An 18,244-nucleotide genomic window follows, 5' to 3' on the forward strand; every position below is an offset into this window, starting at 1 on the left:
AATGAAGTGAAAATAATTTTAGTATGAACGTGAAACTCCATGACCATGAACTGCTAGCAACAGAGTCTTTAAACCTGCCCCAGGCTTTTTGCTATAACAGACTTAGCACAGTTACCCTTCTGGAACAAGTCTTATGTGAAACAAGGATGACGGTATCCAAAACCAAATCTAATACAGACTTCAAATAATACAGTCATATTTTGCCATGACAAACATCTCTCCCAATAAGGACAGGCACCCAGGTGTTTAATTATTGTTTCTAAGAAGAAAGCACATTCACAAGTCAGGTTTTGTTGAGTCTTCACCCAGTTGAAGTGACTCTGGAGGCAAAGAGCTCCCCCGTGTGATTTGCAGGGAAATTACCAGAAAACGTGTTCCATTAACTTGGCATCCTCTGCACTATCCGGAATTTCAACCACTCCTCCTTGGGCAGCCAGGATCGTGATAAGAAACTTGGATAGTTTTTCTTTCCTGATACTCTGGCATATTTCAGCTATTTCCTTCCAGCCATCCACATTACATTCTTTATCCTTTACAATCATTTGTTCCAGCACGTCTGTAAGGACATTTGACAAAGAAAAATGTGAAACAAAGTCTTGCTGCTTTTTCTTTCTGCTTGAATCATGAGTCATAGAAAACAGAAACATGCATACCTTTGGATAGGATCCTAAATCCATTACAGGGCAATCTATACATGTCTGTGAAGAAGCCCCACTGAGTTTGATGGTATTTACTCTCAGTAAGTAAATTTGCATTCTTAAGGTTTCGCCCAATATAGTATGCAAAGGGTTGTAACCTACTACCACAGAGGTCTGCACTGATGAACTGCAACCTATGCATGTTTTCTTGGGAGCAAGCCCCATTGGACTCAGACTGACTTTTGAGGAAACACAGGTTGGATTGCAAGGTTGAACTATGTCCCAGTAGACGTAAGATGCCAAGGTAGAGCAGGTCTTTAGAACAATGGCATCCATGTAATATTATGTTTCAAAGCTTAAATCTTAAAGCTGGGGTAAAATGAAGCCATAAATAATTGCTACATTTAGTCACAGGTTAAACATGATGACTTTTTAGTCAGATTGTCCTCTATGAAAGGATGTTAACTGATTAGCTAATTGAGTAAAAGCAACAGAGTTAATCCATCACGTTTAGTAGAACATCTGCATCACATATCCAATTAAAGCACCTTTCCCCAACTTAAAAGGTAAAGGTAAAGGGACCCCTGACCATTAGGTCCAGTTGTGACCGACTCTGGGGTTGCGGCACTCATCTCGCTTTATTGGCCGAGGGAGCCGGCGTACAGCTTCCGGGTCATGTGGCCAGTATGACTAAGCCGCTTCTGGCGAACCAGAGCAGCGCACAGAAACACCGTTTACCTTCCCGCCAGAGCGGTACCTGTTTATCTACTTGCACTTTGACGTGCTTTCGAACTGCTAGGTTGGCAGGAGCAGAGACCGAACAACAGGAGCTCACCCCGTCGCGGGGATTCGAACCGCCGACCTTCTGATCGGCAAGTCCTAGGCTCTGTGGTTTACTTGGTGTCTTCCAAATTTTTTGAAATACAATGGCTTGGGCTGATGAGAGTCAGGACTCCAAAACATCTAGAGGGCACCATCCGGGGAATTAAAGGATCTTGGAAGAAAAAACATGGTCTTAACTGCTGTTAATTTGGCGTATAGCATTGGTGGCCAGTATTTTGGACAAGTGTGCCACAAGTGAAGCCCATGGTATGAAGGCCAAAAACAGACATGGCAGTGGGAGACCTGTGATCAGATCTCTCACTTGTTTTTAAAAGTTTAATTGAAGCTGAGAGCAGCCCCTGCTCCTGATTAAAATCTTCCACCTGTCCCCATCCACTACTTACCCTTGTGAGGCCAAACATACCTGCAATGTACAGGTGCCTGTAGATACGGGATAAATTGCAAGTACATGCAGTGACATTTCTACTGAAAAAACCCCAGCTGTGCTCACCCCTGCCTTCCTTGGAAATATCTTCCAACAATCGTACGCAAATGACTTTGTGTTCCGTGTCGATGAGTGTCAGGACTGTTTCCCCGAGGGACAAGAAGGGTGGACGCCCATTCCACTCTTGAGTTAGGCAGCGCATGAGTTCTACATTTGGGCAACGTTGCAGTAGGAAGATATAGTCCTCTGAAACCAAACAGGAATTACGTTAGAAAGACCATCTGAAAACAATACAATCGATCATGCCAGTAAGTGGGGCACGAGGTGCACAAAGTGTCTCCAGTTCTTTGCTGACAAGCAGAGATCTACCATCTTTAAAAAGGCAAGATGGACTTTAGGATCACATGGATGGACAGCAAATGAACTATTTTCCATGTAGAGCTAGTGCTTGTTTCAAACCAGAAGCAATAGAGAGAGGGGAAGAGCCATAATCACTTTCTCTTTCTTACACACAGAGCATTGCAAAAGTGTTTGAAGATGGCTGAGAAGCATTTATTCATTCAACATACAGTGGTACCTCAGGTTAAGTACTTAATTCGTTCCGGAGGTCCGTACTTAACCTGAAACTGTTCTTAACCTGAAGCACCATTTTAGCTAATGGGGCCTCCTGCTGCCGTGCCGCCAGAGCCCGATTTCTGTTCTCATCCTGAAGCAAAGTTCTTAACTTGAAGCACTATTTGTGGGTTGGCGGAGTCTGTAACCTGAAGCATATGTAACCTGAAGCGTATGTAACCTGAAGCGTATGTAACCTGAGGTACCACTGGAAAATAGCACATGTAATTAAGGCCTGAAAAAGCAGCTACTTGATGCATCATCACCATCCCCAACATTTGAGATCACGAGGGGAAGTCGTTTTCTGGATTTCCTGGCTTCTGGAGTCAGGCATGTGAGCTACAAGGAACAGGGCCTTCTAAGTATTAGTGCTGTTCTTGTGAAACTCCTCCCTGAAGGATGCTCACTAGGCTCTTTCACTTGCCACTTTTCAGAAGATGATTAAGATTTAAACAGGTCTTTGGTTAATTTCACTGCTGTCGTGGTTGCAGTGAGATATAAATTAACAAGGCTTGGGAATCTACCTCTTGGAAAGCGTTTGCATTGCTGAAGGTAATCCATGGCTCCGTAGATCTGTCCTTGTTTGCACAAGCACAGGGCGGCTTTTTTGTGCGCTCCACATTCAAGGTAGACAATCTGAGCCAAAGCGTAGCACTGGGACTCATTGTGCTTATCCATCTGTGCATAATTGAAGATTGCATCGCCGGCTTCCTCACAGAATGCCAGTCTAGGGGAAATAAGAGCAATTAAACATTCTAGGGACTTACCAGGCTTTGGGGTATTGTGAAGGATTTCAATGTGGAATAACTGAAATAATGATACCTAGGATCATTTTGTAACTCACTTTGACTTTAGACTTAGTGGCGGGGGAGAGTAACTAATATAAAATATAATAATAATACAATAACAATTTATAATCTAAGTGATGCAAAGTAAAAAAAAGAAAGGAACAGGAAGAGAAAACAAGGAATTGAGAAAAGTCTTGCTCATAAGGCAATGTTGGTGTAGGACTCTCTCTGCACATTCCAGGAGGTTGAGCATTACCCAAATGATTCCCATGCTGGGAAAGTAACTTCTGAGATTCTGCTCAGGTGCTTCCCGTTGACCACAAATCTGCTTGCTTCCCCACTGCCACCCGCATGCTGCCTCTGCCTCACTTTCTTCTCATCCTGGCTTGTGCTCAGCCCCAATGCAGTTGGGTCTGACAGAGCCAGGCTGCCTCAGTTTCAGAGTTAACTCTTCACATTTTGAGAACAATCAGCAGGAGCATCAGTAACACATCTGGATCTGCCTTCTTTGGAGCCAGATCACTGGTTCGCATGGCCTAGCAGACCTGTGCAGAATGGGGGGCAGCCAAGTATACTTTATTGCAGATATTAATATTGTGCAGTTTGAAGCAATAGGATGAATTAAAAACTGGTTCCTCTTGCAATAAATATTGTCCAGACCCAAAATATGGTTTCAAAGCTTTACTAAAAGAATTTTCTTCAAACAGATAAAAATACAAAAAATGATACAGTGGTACCTCGGGTTGAGAACTTAATTTGTTCCAGGTCTGTTCTTTACCTGAAACCGTTCTTAACCTGAGGTACGCTTTCGCTAATGGGGCGTCCCACTGCTGCCCTGCCGTTGCCACACAATTTCCGTTCTCATCCTGAGGCAAAGTTCTTAACCTGAGGTACTACCTCCGGGTTAGCGGAGTTTGTAACCCGAAGTGTTTGTAACCAGAGGTGTTTGTAACCCGAGGTACCACTGTACATCCAAATAGTTGCATACCAAATGGGCCTGAAATAAAGGTTTGTCTATCTCCACAGCCTTCATTACAGCCTGGAGCTGTTTTCTCTCCAGGAGAGAGAGACTTCATTGACACACCTTTGTCTTCGGTGGCTTGAGAGAACAAAAGGCACCCTCAAAATGGCAATTTGCAACTGAATATCCCTTCCATGTGATGTAAAGTTAAACACCATGTAAGAGAGTCAGTAGATAGACATCAACAGGTAATTATCAACCTGGTGGCACTTAGAGAGCTCCTAGTACAGCTCAATGGACTTTCCCATGCCCTTTTAGCAATACACATACAGTGTGATTTTCTGTTTCAGTGTGCAATTAAACAATTAAGTATAATTGACCCGGGCTTCAGAGCTAAGATGGCTGTGGGGAAGGAGAGCCAGGAGCCTGCTAGACTGTTATGGTAAGAACAAGACTCCTGCCCCCAGGCTTCAAACAAGCTCTGAATGGGCCTGTGGCCCAGTATTGCCTACTCTGAGGCCCAGTGGCTCCCCAGAGGGCTTTCCAGCATAAAAAGCACAAGCTCTACCACTGAGCTATGAACCCTCCTTGGATGGCCACTTACCTGTGCATGGTGACCCAGTGCATCACCAGGTCTAACCGTTTCTCATTCAAGGCACACTGGATGGCTTCAGCTACCAAATGGCTTGAAAGTGGCTGCTTAGTAGCTATGCATGTGCTTATTAGAGCTTCGCAGTACATGAGCAGAGGGAGAACCTTCCCTTTGATTGGGCCAACACCTGAAAGCGGAAGTCAGTAAGTTTCTTTTTTAAAAAAATTAAGCAAGCTATGGAAGATAGGAGTGCCTGGCGTGCTCTGGTCCATGGGGTCACGAAGAGCTGGACACGACTAAACAACTAAACAACATGCTTTTGCTTGGTCATTTTTCTTCTCTGCACTGCTGATTCCTCCTCAGTTCAGATTCTCCACTAAGGGAGACTTAATTCCAACCTTGGATTTATATAATTGCTTGATCTTAGGGCTGTTAAGATTTAAAGAAATGAGGAAAATCTCAGAGAGGAGGAGGGAGGGGGGAAACAAGTTGTGGAAAGTGAGGAATGGTGGGTTTAAAAGGACAGAGGGACAAATATCAGTTAGCTAGCTATCAGTTTTAATTTTTTTATCCAGCGCAATCACAAAGTAAGGTAGCAACCAGGAATATTAAAAAAATTGCATTTTAATACTACAGGCTTTGATGAGACTTCAGGTGTAAAGAAATCTGAGAAAATATATCTACATAATGTTCTAACCTGCTACACTAATGCAACTACTTAGGGTGCTCTTTTGGTTGATTCTGTCTGTTTGGCTGTCAGAGTCTTGTTGTACCTTACAGAATCAGAAAATTGAAAGGTACCTCAACAGCCCCTTCCAGTGCAGAAAATCTTCTGCTACAGCATCCCTGATAGGTTGGCTATTCAGTGTCTGCTACTGAGAGTATCTCTCTGCACTCTTTTAAAAATAGTCTAACCTGACATACTAATTATGCTACTCAGAGCACTATATTGATTGATCTAAAACAGGAAAGTCATATAAAACCTTAAATATTAATGAATGTATTATGACATAAGCATTTGTAGACTAGACTCCACTTTATCAGATGCAGGAAGTGTTGTCCATGAAATCTCATACCTAATAAATGTTAGTTGTTAAGGTGCTTTAAGTGGTTTGTGCTACAAGAAACAACACAGCTAGAGGAAGTTAGCTGATCTAAGAAACTGCAAGGAAGAAAGACCACATCCGAGGATCTCCCTCATTAACATCCTTTCAGCACCAGACATAAACTTCTCTCTTCATCCAAGTATTTAAAAGGTTATGGTAAATGTCCTTTTTATTGCTGGTTTCTGCTCCTAAAGGTTTGCTATTTTGCTGGATCTGTTTATGGGTCACTAAAATTATTACTGCAATGTGTTTCATTTGCTTTTATGCTATGCCTTATTAATAATTTTTTGTAAGCAGTTTAGAAACTTATATATACCGTATTTTTTGCTCTATAAGACTCACTTTTTCCCTCCTAAAAAGTAAGGGGAAATGTGTGTGCGTCTTAGGGAGCGAATGCAGGCTACACAGCTACCACAGAAGCCAGAACAGCAAGAGGAATTGCTGCTTTCACTGCACAGCGATCCCTCTTGCTGTTCTGGCTTCTGAGATTCAGAATATTTTTTTTCTTGTTTTCCTCCTCCAAAAACTAGGTGCGTCTTGTGGTCTGGTGCATCTTTTTTCGCTTTATAGAACGAAAAATACGGTATATCTATTGCGTGACTAGTAACTCATATACATACATACATACATACATACATACCCCTAAATTTCTCCATGGTTTCTTCATTGTGGAGGATTCCTCTTGGACAGTTTGCTGCATATATTGCAGCAGCCTCAAACTGACTACGGGAAAACAATTCATTGAACCTGGCACAGGTTAAAGAACATAAAGGTTCAAAGGCACAGGCAGTGGATGCGAAAACAATTCCATGCTTGGCAGTGGATGTACACTAGCCAGACACAACCCCAGAAGCTGTGTAACATGGGTATGATAGTCAAACTAGAAATATATAGCAAGATGCTCTTCTTTCATGCTCTTGCTATGTTGCTGTGAACAGCAGGACAGCTGTGGTGAGGAGCAAACCATCTCTTTCCAGCCTGCTGACCCCATTTTTATCTGTTTTATTTATTCAGTTTGTATACCACCCACAGGGCAATTCACAACATAAAAATACAAAATGAGAACATAAAGTATATAATAAAAACAAACACAAACAAACAAAAAACCCTCCCGCAAACCCATTTAAAAAGGACATAAAATGTTAATCAGCCCCTGGTTAAAGAGAAATGTCTTCACCAGGCACCTAAAGGTATGTAATGAAGGTGGCAGGCAAGAAGCCCTGGAGAGAGCATTCCACAAATAGGGAGCCACTGCAGAAAAGGCCCGTTCTCGTGTTGCCACCCTCCAGGCCTCTCAAAGAGGAGGCACACGAAGAAGGGCCTCTGAATAACCCTACTCTGAGGTTTTGTGTAGATGTTAAATAAATGGGAGGGGGCCGTGGAGAAGTAAGAGGGAAGTGAAACAGTGAAATGGCATTTTCTCATCTGAACAGAAAGAGAAAACCATCTCTCTGGTTCCATTAGTCTTTTTCGTTATGGCTCTCCTAAGAATCCATTTCTCCAGCAAACCCTTGCCCAAAGACACCATTTGCTTCTCTCCTTCCCTGCACCTCCATTTTCCTCATAAGCTTACATCAATTCCTGACCTTATTCTCTACCAGTGTCTTGCCTATCCAAGATCTCTGGGGCAGCCCATGCTAATGACTAACTTTGGCCCTCAAATACTTCTGTGTATTAAGGAGTAGAAGAAGCAGTTCTGATTGGCACAGCCAACTGGTAAGGGATGCTCTTTGCTTCCTGCTACATCTCCCCAGTTCTGTTTTTCCATGCAGTTTTGCTGGCTGTGTATGCCATGTCCCCATCTGTGTGGGATGTATTATTACTAGAGCAGTCAAGTACAACATTTTCCTGTTGCCTAGAATGGACACACAGGGGAATGTGGCTCCAGACAAGGAGGACTTCCTGTCATACCTGTGTGGAGCTTCCTCCCCGTGTGTGACCAGGTAGATGACCCTAACTGACCAGATAAAAGGGTTGGCCACACAACCATCTCTCTCTTGAACTCTTAGTCTCATACTTTTGGAGTCTCGTGGCTCTTAGCCAGCGCATGGCTCAACCTTCATGTAGGTTGTAGCCCACAAGCAGAAAGTCTGAGATGTAGCTCAGACTTCTTTTTACTGTAACCACAAGATAAAGCATGCCTTCAGATTACTGCTGTGAACTGAATGCGAGTAAAACTTTATTCTTACTTTTAAAGAAGACTGTGTCGTGTTATTATTATTTTAAGGGGGAAATAAAGGGAAAACTTACCAGGAACAATCCAGACTGGATTGCTTAATTAAAGGATTCTAATGAATCATCAACTTGCTTCCAATATGTTGCAAAGGGAATGTGCTCTGCTGTTTACTCACTAGCGTGAGTGAGGAAGGATAGTATCAAAACAATATATCCTCTCCTACCTTCCTTAATGTTCCCACAATCTGCACACCAAGAGTGTGTCACAGAGGGGAGCGGGGAGACTGCTTGTGCCTACTGCTGCAGCTGTCAGAGGGTCTCCACTGTACTGCTGCTCTCTGTTCAGTCGAGGAGTCTAATGACCGCAATGTGCTTGATGTGCTAGTTGTGGCGGGCACAGACTAAAGGGCATGCTGCCAGGGAGATAAAGTCCATCATGACTCCACGTCGTCTCCGGACGTCCATCGATCTCCTATAGACACTCAGTATCAGCAATTAGCGACACGAGCTTCCAGAACTATAGATTGCCACATTCCAGAGCAATGGAATGGCTCTTCCATTCCCTGGCAGTATCCCAACAACAGGTTATGGGCCCAGCACGCTTCCGCTGCGCTTCAGCAGAGTTGCGCAGCGGAAGCGTGCTGGGCCCATAACCTGTTGTTGGGATACTGCCAGGGAGATAAAGTCCATCATGACTCCACGTCGTCTCCGGACGTCCATCGATCTCCCGTAGACACGCAGAATCAGCAATTAGCGACACGAGCTCCAGAAAATAGATTGCCACATTCCTGGGCTCATGCACACTCTATCAGCAGATAGTGCACAGCAAAAGTCGCACTCAGGAGAGCATTATTTACAAGTTTTATTCAGCGTTGATCAGAACAAAAAAACATGACTGCCTGCTTCAGTGTCTCTGACACAGAGAGAGAAAACGAAAGCAACAGAAAACATAAACATCCTGTGAAACAGGAAATACGCAGGCTGTGGCACAAACATCCTGCTCCCTTTTAAGGTGGAACGGAAATATCCTAACACATGCTCCATCACCTTACCTTTCAATGTATTCAATCAGGTCTTCAGCCTCTTTGCTTTTGCTGGGGTCATGTTCAAATACGCTGGAAATGCTGCTGGCAAGTGTGTCTGCATAGAGAAAGCCACCCATAGCAAGTTACCATTTTACACTCTCAGAAAACAGAACCACCAGGAACCACAGGTTTACATCACTTTTAGTATTACTTTAAATGATATGGCTTCTTGTATTGGTGAAAGTGCTGAGAATTCTGTTTAGAGAGCTCTACTCTGCACCGCAGAATTACATTTCCCAGGGTTCTCAGGGGAGAGGAAGGTCTGTTAAACTAATTTTGGCCAATAGCGAATGTGTGCCCAAAGACATCGCCAGCTGTTTTCCAAACACTGTGCAGCATTCAGAAGTGACATAGTCTCTGTTCAAAAGGCTTACAGTTTGCAGTGGGCAGGAAAGGTCAGCTGGAGACGATGGAACATGAAAGGTGAAGTTAGGATGGTTCAGGAAAGGATTTGCTAGCACAAGAGTCAAAGAAAAGAGTGCAGGAAAGGAATCAGCTTCAGCATAAGGTGTAGCTTGTCGGAATTCTCCAGAGATATAAATTTGAAAACTGACAAATAATGATGCCGGAGCATTCCAATGAAAACAGAAATGAGAGCAGAAGTTGCCCATGTTCTCTTATTTGTCCCATGTGTCCAGAAGCAAAAACAATCCAGTGAATACAATCGGCTGTTTCTTTCAATCTGCACATGATACATAATTATGTTTCCTCTCATTTGCAAAGTGTTTCCTTTGCAGCGAAATGAATGGGGCAGAATAACATAATGACAAATTTATTTTACATAAGTTACATAATTACATAAATTATGCAGTTTCACCTCAGCAGACAGCAAGAAGAGGAACTGCAGCAGTGTTGCATGTGATAGGAAGAATGAGCTAGAACGGATCAGGGGGCTGAAAGATTGGCATAAGGGGAAGATAATGGGCAAAAGGCAAGCCCTGCGTTGGCAAATAATTTAAAAAGGAAAGGGAACTTTAGCATTGCTGGTTGCCACATGGATCAATTGTTTCAGCATGCATCACAGACAAATGTTCTTCCCTGTCATCCTTTGATGGCTTGCTGTTGGATGGCAAAATCTGAACTCGTATATTTTACCTTTTGAAAGTTTCTCATTTTCTATCATTTGAAAGATGAGCTGGTGCAAGGTTTCTAAACTCCTGTCTGAACTCTCCCAGATAGTCACAACGTTGACAAACTGTGATAGTCGATAAAAGCTACAAAGGAGAGAATAGTGCGTGAAACTGGCTGCCTGGCTGTGGCTCATCAAAAGGCTCTTGTTAGTGATTCTTCCTAAATTTCTCTTTTCCCCCAACCACACCTTTATTCTTATCATCTTGCTCCCTTTAGTCTTCAAAACACAGGACTTGAGTTTTCTTTGCTACAGACCTTTCCTACTGCATGTTCCTTCATCAAGTGGCTCACAATTTGGGATTATCTGAATACTGAAATGCAGTTCTCCAGCCAAGTAATGTGTACAAATATATCTATATATCTATAAATCTCTGTATAAATCCTTATCTCTCTCCAATTTTTTTATGCAAAGATAAACACATTGTCATAATTTGTAAATTAGTAATACTCATGGCTAGTTTCTAACAGAGACCAACCCAAACCTCCTTTGAACAGGGCTGGAGAGGTGCTGTATTTGGCAGAGGTTGTTTGACAAGAAGATGCTGGGGAACTGAACCAGGGCTTAAGTGCTGTTGGCCCTCCCCATTAAATGAAATGAATGTCACTATGTTCTAGTTGAGAACCACTGATCCATCTTCCTGCTACTAGCCTAACTATATGGCTTAGGTCAAAGCTATCTGTAAAGGTAAAGGGACCCCTGACCATTAGGTCCAGTCGTGACTGACTCTGGGGTTGCGGCACTCATCTCGCTTTATTGGCCGAGGGAGCTGGCATACAGCTTCCGGGTCATGTGGCCAGCATGACTAAGTTGCTTCTGGTGAACCAGAGCAGCGCATGGAAACGCCATTAACCTTCCCGCCAGAGCAGTACCTATTTATCTACTTGCACTTTGACGTGCTTTCGTACTGCTAAGTTGGCAGGAGCAGGGACCGAGCAACGGAAGCTCACCCCGTCGCGGGGATTTGAACCAGCAACCTTCTGATCAGCAAGCCCTAGGCTCTGTGGTTTAACCCACAGCGCCACCCGCATCCCAAAAATGGGCTCTGCAATCTTCAGAGGAAGTCCTACTACCTTCACAAGCACACCCGGTGAAGATGCAGGACAGACTTTCTCAGTGGCTGCTCCTAGTCTTTGGGACTCTCTTCCTAGACAAGCTACACTGTCTCCCTTTCTTGTTATCCTCCCACTGGCAGGTAAAGCCTTATTATTATTATTATTATTATTATTATTATTATTCCAGCAGGCTTTGAGGAACTGACTGGTTTTTAAGGAAAGGGCTCTGTACCATTTTTTACTATCTGCATTCTAGAAGATACTTTTTAACATTAATTCCTCAGGTGATTTAATTGCCTTTGAAAGATAACCCTTTATATGTTTTCAGCTCTGTCCATTTTATCTGTATTTGCTTTAATTTTTGTGTGCCTCCTTGAGTTCTGGCAGAAAAGGTGGGATACAAATGCAGTCAAACCTCGGTTGTTGAACGTAATCTGTCCCGGAAGCCCATTCGGCTTCTGAAATGTTCAACAACCGAGGCACAGCTTCTGATTGGCTGCAGGAGCACTCAAGCAGAAGCCACATCAGATGTTTGACTGCCGAAAAATGTTCGAAAACTGGAACACTTACTTCCGGGTTTTTGGCATTCGGAAGCCAGAATGTTCCAAAACGGAGGTTTTTGGGAACCGAGGTTTGGCTGTAAATAAAAGTGTAAAAATAATAACAACTCTGTGTGTGTCTGTGCGTACCAGGGGTTGAATTAATAACTACAGTGGTACCTCGTGTTACGGACGGGATCTGTTCCGGAGGCCCATCTGTAACATAAAATGCCCGCAACTCAAAGTACTGCGTCTGTACAGGCGCACTTTGGCGCTTCTGCGCATGCGCGAGCGGCGAAACCCGGAAGTAATCCGTTCCGATACTTCCGGGTTGCCGCGGAACGTAATGCAAAAAGACGCAACATGAAGCAGACGCAACACAAGGTATGACCGTATTAGGCATCCCGCCTCTGGGATCTAAGCCATGATCCAGCCTGATTATGAGGTCTGTACCTAGAGAGGACTGCATTGCTACTGCAGCTCCAAAATAGATGAGTGCGGTAGAGGTTGAAAGAAATAATACCCTGCAGAGCTCTTTTAAATACAAGGTAAATTTCATGTTGCAAGGGGGATCATTATACCAAAACTTCAGCAGCTCATTCTGTTTTTCAGCCTCATTTCGCTGGATAAGGGCATGGTTGAGGTCCTCTTCAATGTCTACAGTGTTCTCCAGGGGGATGTACTTTGTCAACATGTCTTCTTTCAGGTCCCTCACCCTCTGTTGGAGGTGAGCCAGGTGGACAGAAAGGGCATTGATGTCGAGAGAATCTTTCATGCTGATGCCTGTTGGGAAAGGAGGAGCATAGGTTCCGGTGAACTCGCAGCTGTGATAGCACACCGATTACCTGGAAATTCAACTTTGTTAAAACAAAATCAAAGCTGTGGTCATTTTTCATTACATCCAGTTTACTCAAAGTCAAGTGTGACAGCTAAATTGCATTACTTGATTTTCCTTCATTGAAATCCACAAGACTTAAGTGAAAAGTCTGTAACTATGGCCAGCTCATGCTCCAAATTTAAGAGAAACTTGATTGCTATATTAAAGAGAGCTGCTTCTCACCTGGAATGAGGATGGCAGGGTTGATTGTCTTGGTCGGGATTGGAGAGTCTTTTGCAGAGGATGTCTGCCTTAATGCTCTTACTTTCTGTATCAAGTTTGTGATTCTTTCAGAATTTTTCTCAATTATTTTTATCCTGAGAAAAGAAACAGTCATTGAAACATTAATCCAGCCTCTCTTGTGTAAGTGGCTTTCATGTTCAAAGACACCCCCACCCATTCTGACATGTGCCACCTTGTGGGGGCCACATGGCAATGATGGGCGGGGCCAGAGGCAAAAGTGAAGGGGGAATAATTGTTACTCTTACCTTTGCACAGTAGGTGAAATTTCTTTTTTTAAAAAATATATTTTATTAATTTTCCATACATTCGTGAAATTTCAATCATGCAAAACCAGAGATTTCTACATACACATCTCTTGATTCAGGCAAACAAAGGAGCATTATTTCTGTTCAAGGGCATATTGTTGCCAGGGAAAAGGACTAGAGGAGACTGAAGGGAAGGGCCATTGAGGAGCAGTGCTTTTATTTCTAAAAAAAAATGTTTAGGGGTGCTCTCATTTTCCTACTCATATGGAAATACTGCCCCTCAATGAGGCCAAACTTAGATTCGCAAAATGTTTAGGGGTATGCGTCCCCCCTGCGTCCCCCCAGTAAAAAAGCACTGGTGAGGAGACCAGCCTCGGGACAGTTCCAACGGTCAGGCAGAGAAGCCTGGAGGTCTGCATTTTGCCCTGTGCTGGATTTCTTCAGTAAGTACACCAATGGGATGTCTGAGGCAACTTTACTTAATCAAACAGAACAGTGGTTGCGGGGGAACCCACAAACATGGAGTCCACAGGCCTATAAATTACAGAGGCTCTTATATGGAGGCATTCCTTCGCCTTACATACCCTCCAACATTTCTCCGATGGAAATAGGAATGTCCTATTCAAGACAACTTGCCAAAAAAAAACCAACCCACAGCAGATTAAAAACAATAAAGAGCAGGGGGTTTGGGGGGGGAGGGGAGAGACATTTTATAAATAAAGCATATCAGTAGACAGTAAACTAAATAACAAGCCACCAAAGGCTCTGACTGAAAAATATGCTTGCCAGGACAGAATTGTCAAGAGCTTGTTTAAAAGTAGACCAGGAAAATCATACCAAATTTCAAAAGAAAGCATTGTTTGCTGCTTTTACTTGACTTTTCTTCCCCAAGAGCTTGCCACTGTACTCTGAAGAGTTGCAGTTTCACTACTTTCTTGTGTGGCTTTGAAGCCACACCATACATTTAAAGCACTCATACCACTTTAATAGGCATGGCTCACCCTAAAGAATCCCAGCTATAATTCCTAGCACCCATAACAATCTACAGTTCCCAGGATTCTTTGTGGGGAACCCATGACAGTTCAAGTGGTGTTAAGAGTACTTTAAATGTATATTCTTCAGAAAACTAGACTGAAACACGATTCATGAAAAATAGGACACTAAACCGCACATAGTTAAAAGTTTTTAACCCCATTTTACTAAGTCCATGCTGTTGTGCTACAGACTTGCTCAAAAATATGCTATGAAAGGCCGTCCACCCCACCTCCTGTACTTAACAGTTGCCAACGAGGTCCTTACTTTTCTTTCAGCTGACTAATTCTGTTCTTATAATACATGAGAGTTGTAGACTCGCAGGCTAAAATCTTTAATTTCCCATGAAGATAAAAGGCATTCTGTTGGCCCTTCTTTATTGCTTCTATGAAGGCATCATATTCTTGCTTGATTGTAGTCAGGATATTCTTGTACGCATTAGCATGCTCTATTATCTGTGTCAATAATATAGAGGCTGGTCATTTGCTTTCCCTGCTTTATAACACACTAGGCACAAGTTATGAAAAAGCTTCATTCCAAAATCTCTGTAATACCCCTCCTTGCCAGGTCAGACCAAAGCAGCCTTCCCCCTTCCATATGGCAGATATTGCTTGTTAGTGTGGTGCCTGAGGTTCCCAGTGTGCCCACCAGTACCTCCTAGGGCACCTGCGAAAGGTCTAAGTAAATATCCCCTCAAAAATCTACACTACAAGCGAGACTGCTTGTTCTTCCTGCTGTTTTCACTGCTTAAGTCTCTCCTACGTTGAGCTCCCTTAAACATGCCCACATTTCACTGAATGCCAGGATTGGACAGCCACCCTCCCATCTGTTCTGAAAAGAGGATAGGTGCAAAAAGAGCTTCTCTCCATAAGCAAGCATGTGGAGAAAGGGCTGGTGTAGATGCCTCTCCCCACCACCACCACATTGATGGACTGGCTACATGTCACTAAGACACCTGTTTAGTTTGTTTGTTTGTTTGTTTGTTTGCTATTTTACACATTCCAGGACTAAGACCCGGTATGATGAAGCCTAACTCAATCGCAAAATGTTCATATCCATATTAGTACTGATTAACACAGGCCCAGTAGATTCCTTGGCAAATGCCACTGGGAATAGGTACAGGATATTTATTATTATTTATTGAATTTATATACCGTCCTATACCCAAAGGTCTCAGGGTGGATCACAGGATAGTAGCTAGCAGGATGGACCATGAACCAGACTGGCTGCTGTTTTTCAGCCTCATAGGAACATAGGAAGTGGACTCAGACTGAGTCATGCCATTGGTTTCTCTTGCTCATTATCATTTACACTGACGAGCAGTGACCCTCCACAGTTTCAGACAGGTCCCACCTGGAGATGCCAGGGATTGAATCTGGGACCTTCCTTCATGCAGAGCAGATTTATGATCTCCTCAGTCCTCCCACATGCAATATGGGGGATAATACTACTGATCTACCTTACAGGGTTGTTGCAAGAATTGCTGTAAAAATGGATGGGAAACATTTTGCACACTTCAGAAGTCCTATATAACGCTGCACATTATTATTTTGCCACTGATTTCAGTGAAAGTCAGAATACGTTCCCAAACTCCTCAGATCGCACCCATTTGTCTTGAAAAGCGAAATGTTCTTAGCAATGCTTGGTTACCATTTCAAACACATTTCTGTATATTATGTAATACTCCTCAGCCAGTCCTTGCTCAGTACAGCCCACTTTCTCGATTTCTGAGTGGATGTAACTCTGGATGCTCTCCAGAAATTCCTTCTCCGCCTCGGGGATGATAGGAGGCAACACTGAGCACTTTCTTGCCTTGACACTGGCAGCTTTCATGACGGAGGAGCAGCTAAGCTTCTACTGCAGACAGAAGTTGAGAATTCTCAGCTGTTTCTTTCAACCAAGACACTTCAGTCAAAATCTAAAAGAAAAAAGTGACAGGGATACTGTGAAAATAATTTTGAACTTATCTGGCCAGTCTTGCTGTTTTCAGTGGGACTTATTCGCAGATAAACTGGTGCTGGTCTGGATGCAGCAATCAAGCATCTCACTGTGGAATAGTCATGTTAAATTCATCTTTGTGCAAGTATGCAGTAGCAGTGTCCTTTGTGAGGCTGGTCCAGAGGCTGAAACTACAGTAACTAGTTTGCTTGCTGGGCAAACTACCGCCAGCGTGAAACACCATATTTCTGGAATCTGCAACAGCCAGTCTGCTACTGGGCCAAGTTGAAAGATAAAACCCTCCAAGTGTCTCCATTTTCCAGGGTTTACAGAAGCCGTCCCGGTTTATGACTGATCCCAGAATGTCCCGCTTTTCCTTAGGACGTCTCTATTTTCATCGCATAAATGCTGGAGGTTATGTGACCTCCAAGCCAAGGCAATAAATAACTGCAAAGTTTAGAAGACATCTGAAGGTGCCCTGTATAGGGAAGGGTTTCTTTCTAAATGTTCAATTTTTAATCATGTTTTTATATATGTTGGAAGCCGCCTAGAGTGGCTAGGGCAAGCCAGTCAGATGGGTGGGGCATAAATAATAAATTTATTCTGATTATGGAATAGGATGCACCTATTTTCATTGGAGAAATGTTGGAGGGTATGGTAAGGCCCTATGCAGCTTGGGACTGGGATACTTGCAAAACTGTCTCATCAGACCTTGCACACCCATTAGATCTTTATAGGCTGAACTGCCATGGAGATCAGCGAGGAAGGAGTGTAACTCCATCAGCCCTGTCCCATGAGGATCCTAAGTGCCAACAAGACCCACTGACTGTGTGGAAGGTCCCCAGGTTTGATCCCCAACATCTCCAGTTAAGGCCGGGACAGGAATCCTGTCCAGCTGCTGCCAGTTTGTGTAGGCAATACTGAACTAGACGGACCATTGGCCTGACTCTCCTCCATAAGGCAGCTTCCTATGATGGGGCTGCCATTCCTAGAAACCCAGAGCTGTGCCACATCTGTAAGAATTAGGTTGTTTAGTGTGGCAGCACACACACTTTGGAACTCCCTGCCTCATGATACCAGGCAGGAGCCTCCACTGTATTCGTTTCGGCGCCTGAGGAAAACATTTTTGTTATCCAGATTACAGTCTGTATGAGTTTTAATTTGTTGCAGTCTGTTCTGCGGCAGGTTTCACCTTCTGCGTGTTTTAAATTATGGTTGTGATTTTCTTATTTTTCTGCCTTTTTCATAAGCCGCTTTGAGGCTTTTTCCCCTAGACGGCAAGCACAAACTTTTATGAAATAAGTAAGAACCTGTGCTCATGCGTGCTTTTCCCTCTCCTCCCTACCAAATCCCTTTTCCTCATAAGTTGCCATGCCTTTTTATGTGGGGAGATTACGTGAGCCTGAGGGCAGGGACCATTTCAGAGATCGTGTTGGTAAGCTTCTCTGGGAGCCTATTTTGGGCCAATGGGCGGTGTAGAAATGCCTTCAATAAATTAATATAAATACGGCCCAGGATATTATGTGGAAGGGGGAGGTCCTTCAGAATTATAGTGGAAATGGGGTTTCTGCCTCACACTGAGGGAGCTCTGGGGCCCTTTTAACAACGCGCGCGAAAAGCGCCTCTTCTTTCCCTCAGCCGAGGGAGCCAACTGCCAACCGGCCCCGCCCCGCCCCTTTTGCCCCTTGGCCCCGCCCCTCTGCCCCAGCGGACTCACCCAAGAGCCAACTGTCGGCAAGCAACCAAGCTGAGCTAAATCACTAAGCAATGCGCTGGTTGCGTGGGTGGATTCGGAGCAGTGCATGCTGGGAAAGGTAGCTCCCCTCCCTCCCCGCGTGCCCACTTAAGCTTCCAGCCTACAACTCCCAAGGGCCCTTTCGCCACCGGATCAACCGCCGCCGAGGACGCGCCCGCCTTTAAAAACTACCGCTCCCGTCATGCCTCCTCATACCTTCCAGGCGG

At 43.9% G+C, this 18,244-nt stretch overlaps 1 protein-coding gene across 4 annotated transcripts; it reads right to left on the reverse strand.

Moving 5' to 3' along the window:
- Window positions 1-229: 229 nt before the first annotated feature.
- Window positions 230-18,105, reverse strand: CLHC1 (clathrin heavy chain linker domain containing 1). 4 transcript variants are annotated; one of them, XM_083605208.1, is made up of 12 exons: window positions 18,000-18,105; window positions 15,995-16,262; window positions 14,612-14,799; window positions 13,008-13,141; window positions 12,529-12,730; window positions 10,320-10,438; window positions 9,192-9,279; window positions 6,605-6,711; window positions 4,871-5,045; window positions 3,042-3,244; window positions 1,972-2,151; window positions 230-556 (listed from the first exon to the last, which is right to left on the reverse strand). In XM_083605208.1, exons 2-12 carry the CDS (start codon window positions 16,175-16,177, stop codon window positions 360-362), a joined length of 1,776 nt encoding a protein of 591 aa, XP_083461334.1. In that variant the 5' UTR covers window positions 16,178-16,262; window positions 18,000-18,105; the 3' UTR covers window positions 230-359. The 4 variants fall into 4 exon arrangements, with proteins under 4 accessions (XP_083461334.1, XP_083461335.1, XP_083461336.1 ...); XM_083605209.1 differs by lacking the exon at window positions 18,000-18,105 and adding an exon at window positions 17,593-17,938; XM_083605210.1 differs by lacking the exon at window positions 18,000-18,105 and adding an exon at window positions 17,859-17,881.
- Between the last annotated feature and the right edge of the window lie 139 nt (window positions 18,106-18,244).

This window comes from Podarcis filfolensis (assembly GCF_964270895.1).
Source record: "Podarcis filfolensis genome assembly, chromosome: 3".
NCBI classification, from domain to species: domain Eukaryota; kingdom Metazoa; phylum Chordata; class Lepidosauria; order Squamata; family Lacertidae; genus Podarcis; species Podarcis filfolensis.

Coding starts and splice junctions, on each gene's coding strand:
- CLHC1 (XM_083605208.1), bottom strand. CDS start 16,177: ATGAAAGCTGCCAGTGTCAAGGCAAGAAAGTGCTCAGTGTTGCCTCCT. Junction 12,731..13,007: donor CCCTGCCATCCTCATTCCAG/GTGAGAAGCAGC, acceptor CTTTCCCAACAG/GCATCAGCATGAAAGATTCT. Junction 2,152..3,041: donor ATGCAAACGCTTTCCAAGAG/GTAGATTCCCAA, acceptor GTTTGGTTTCAG/AGGACTATATCTTCCTACTG.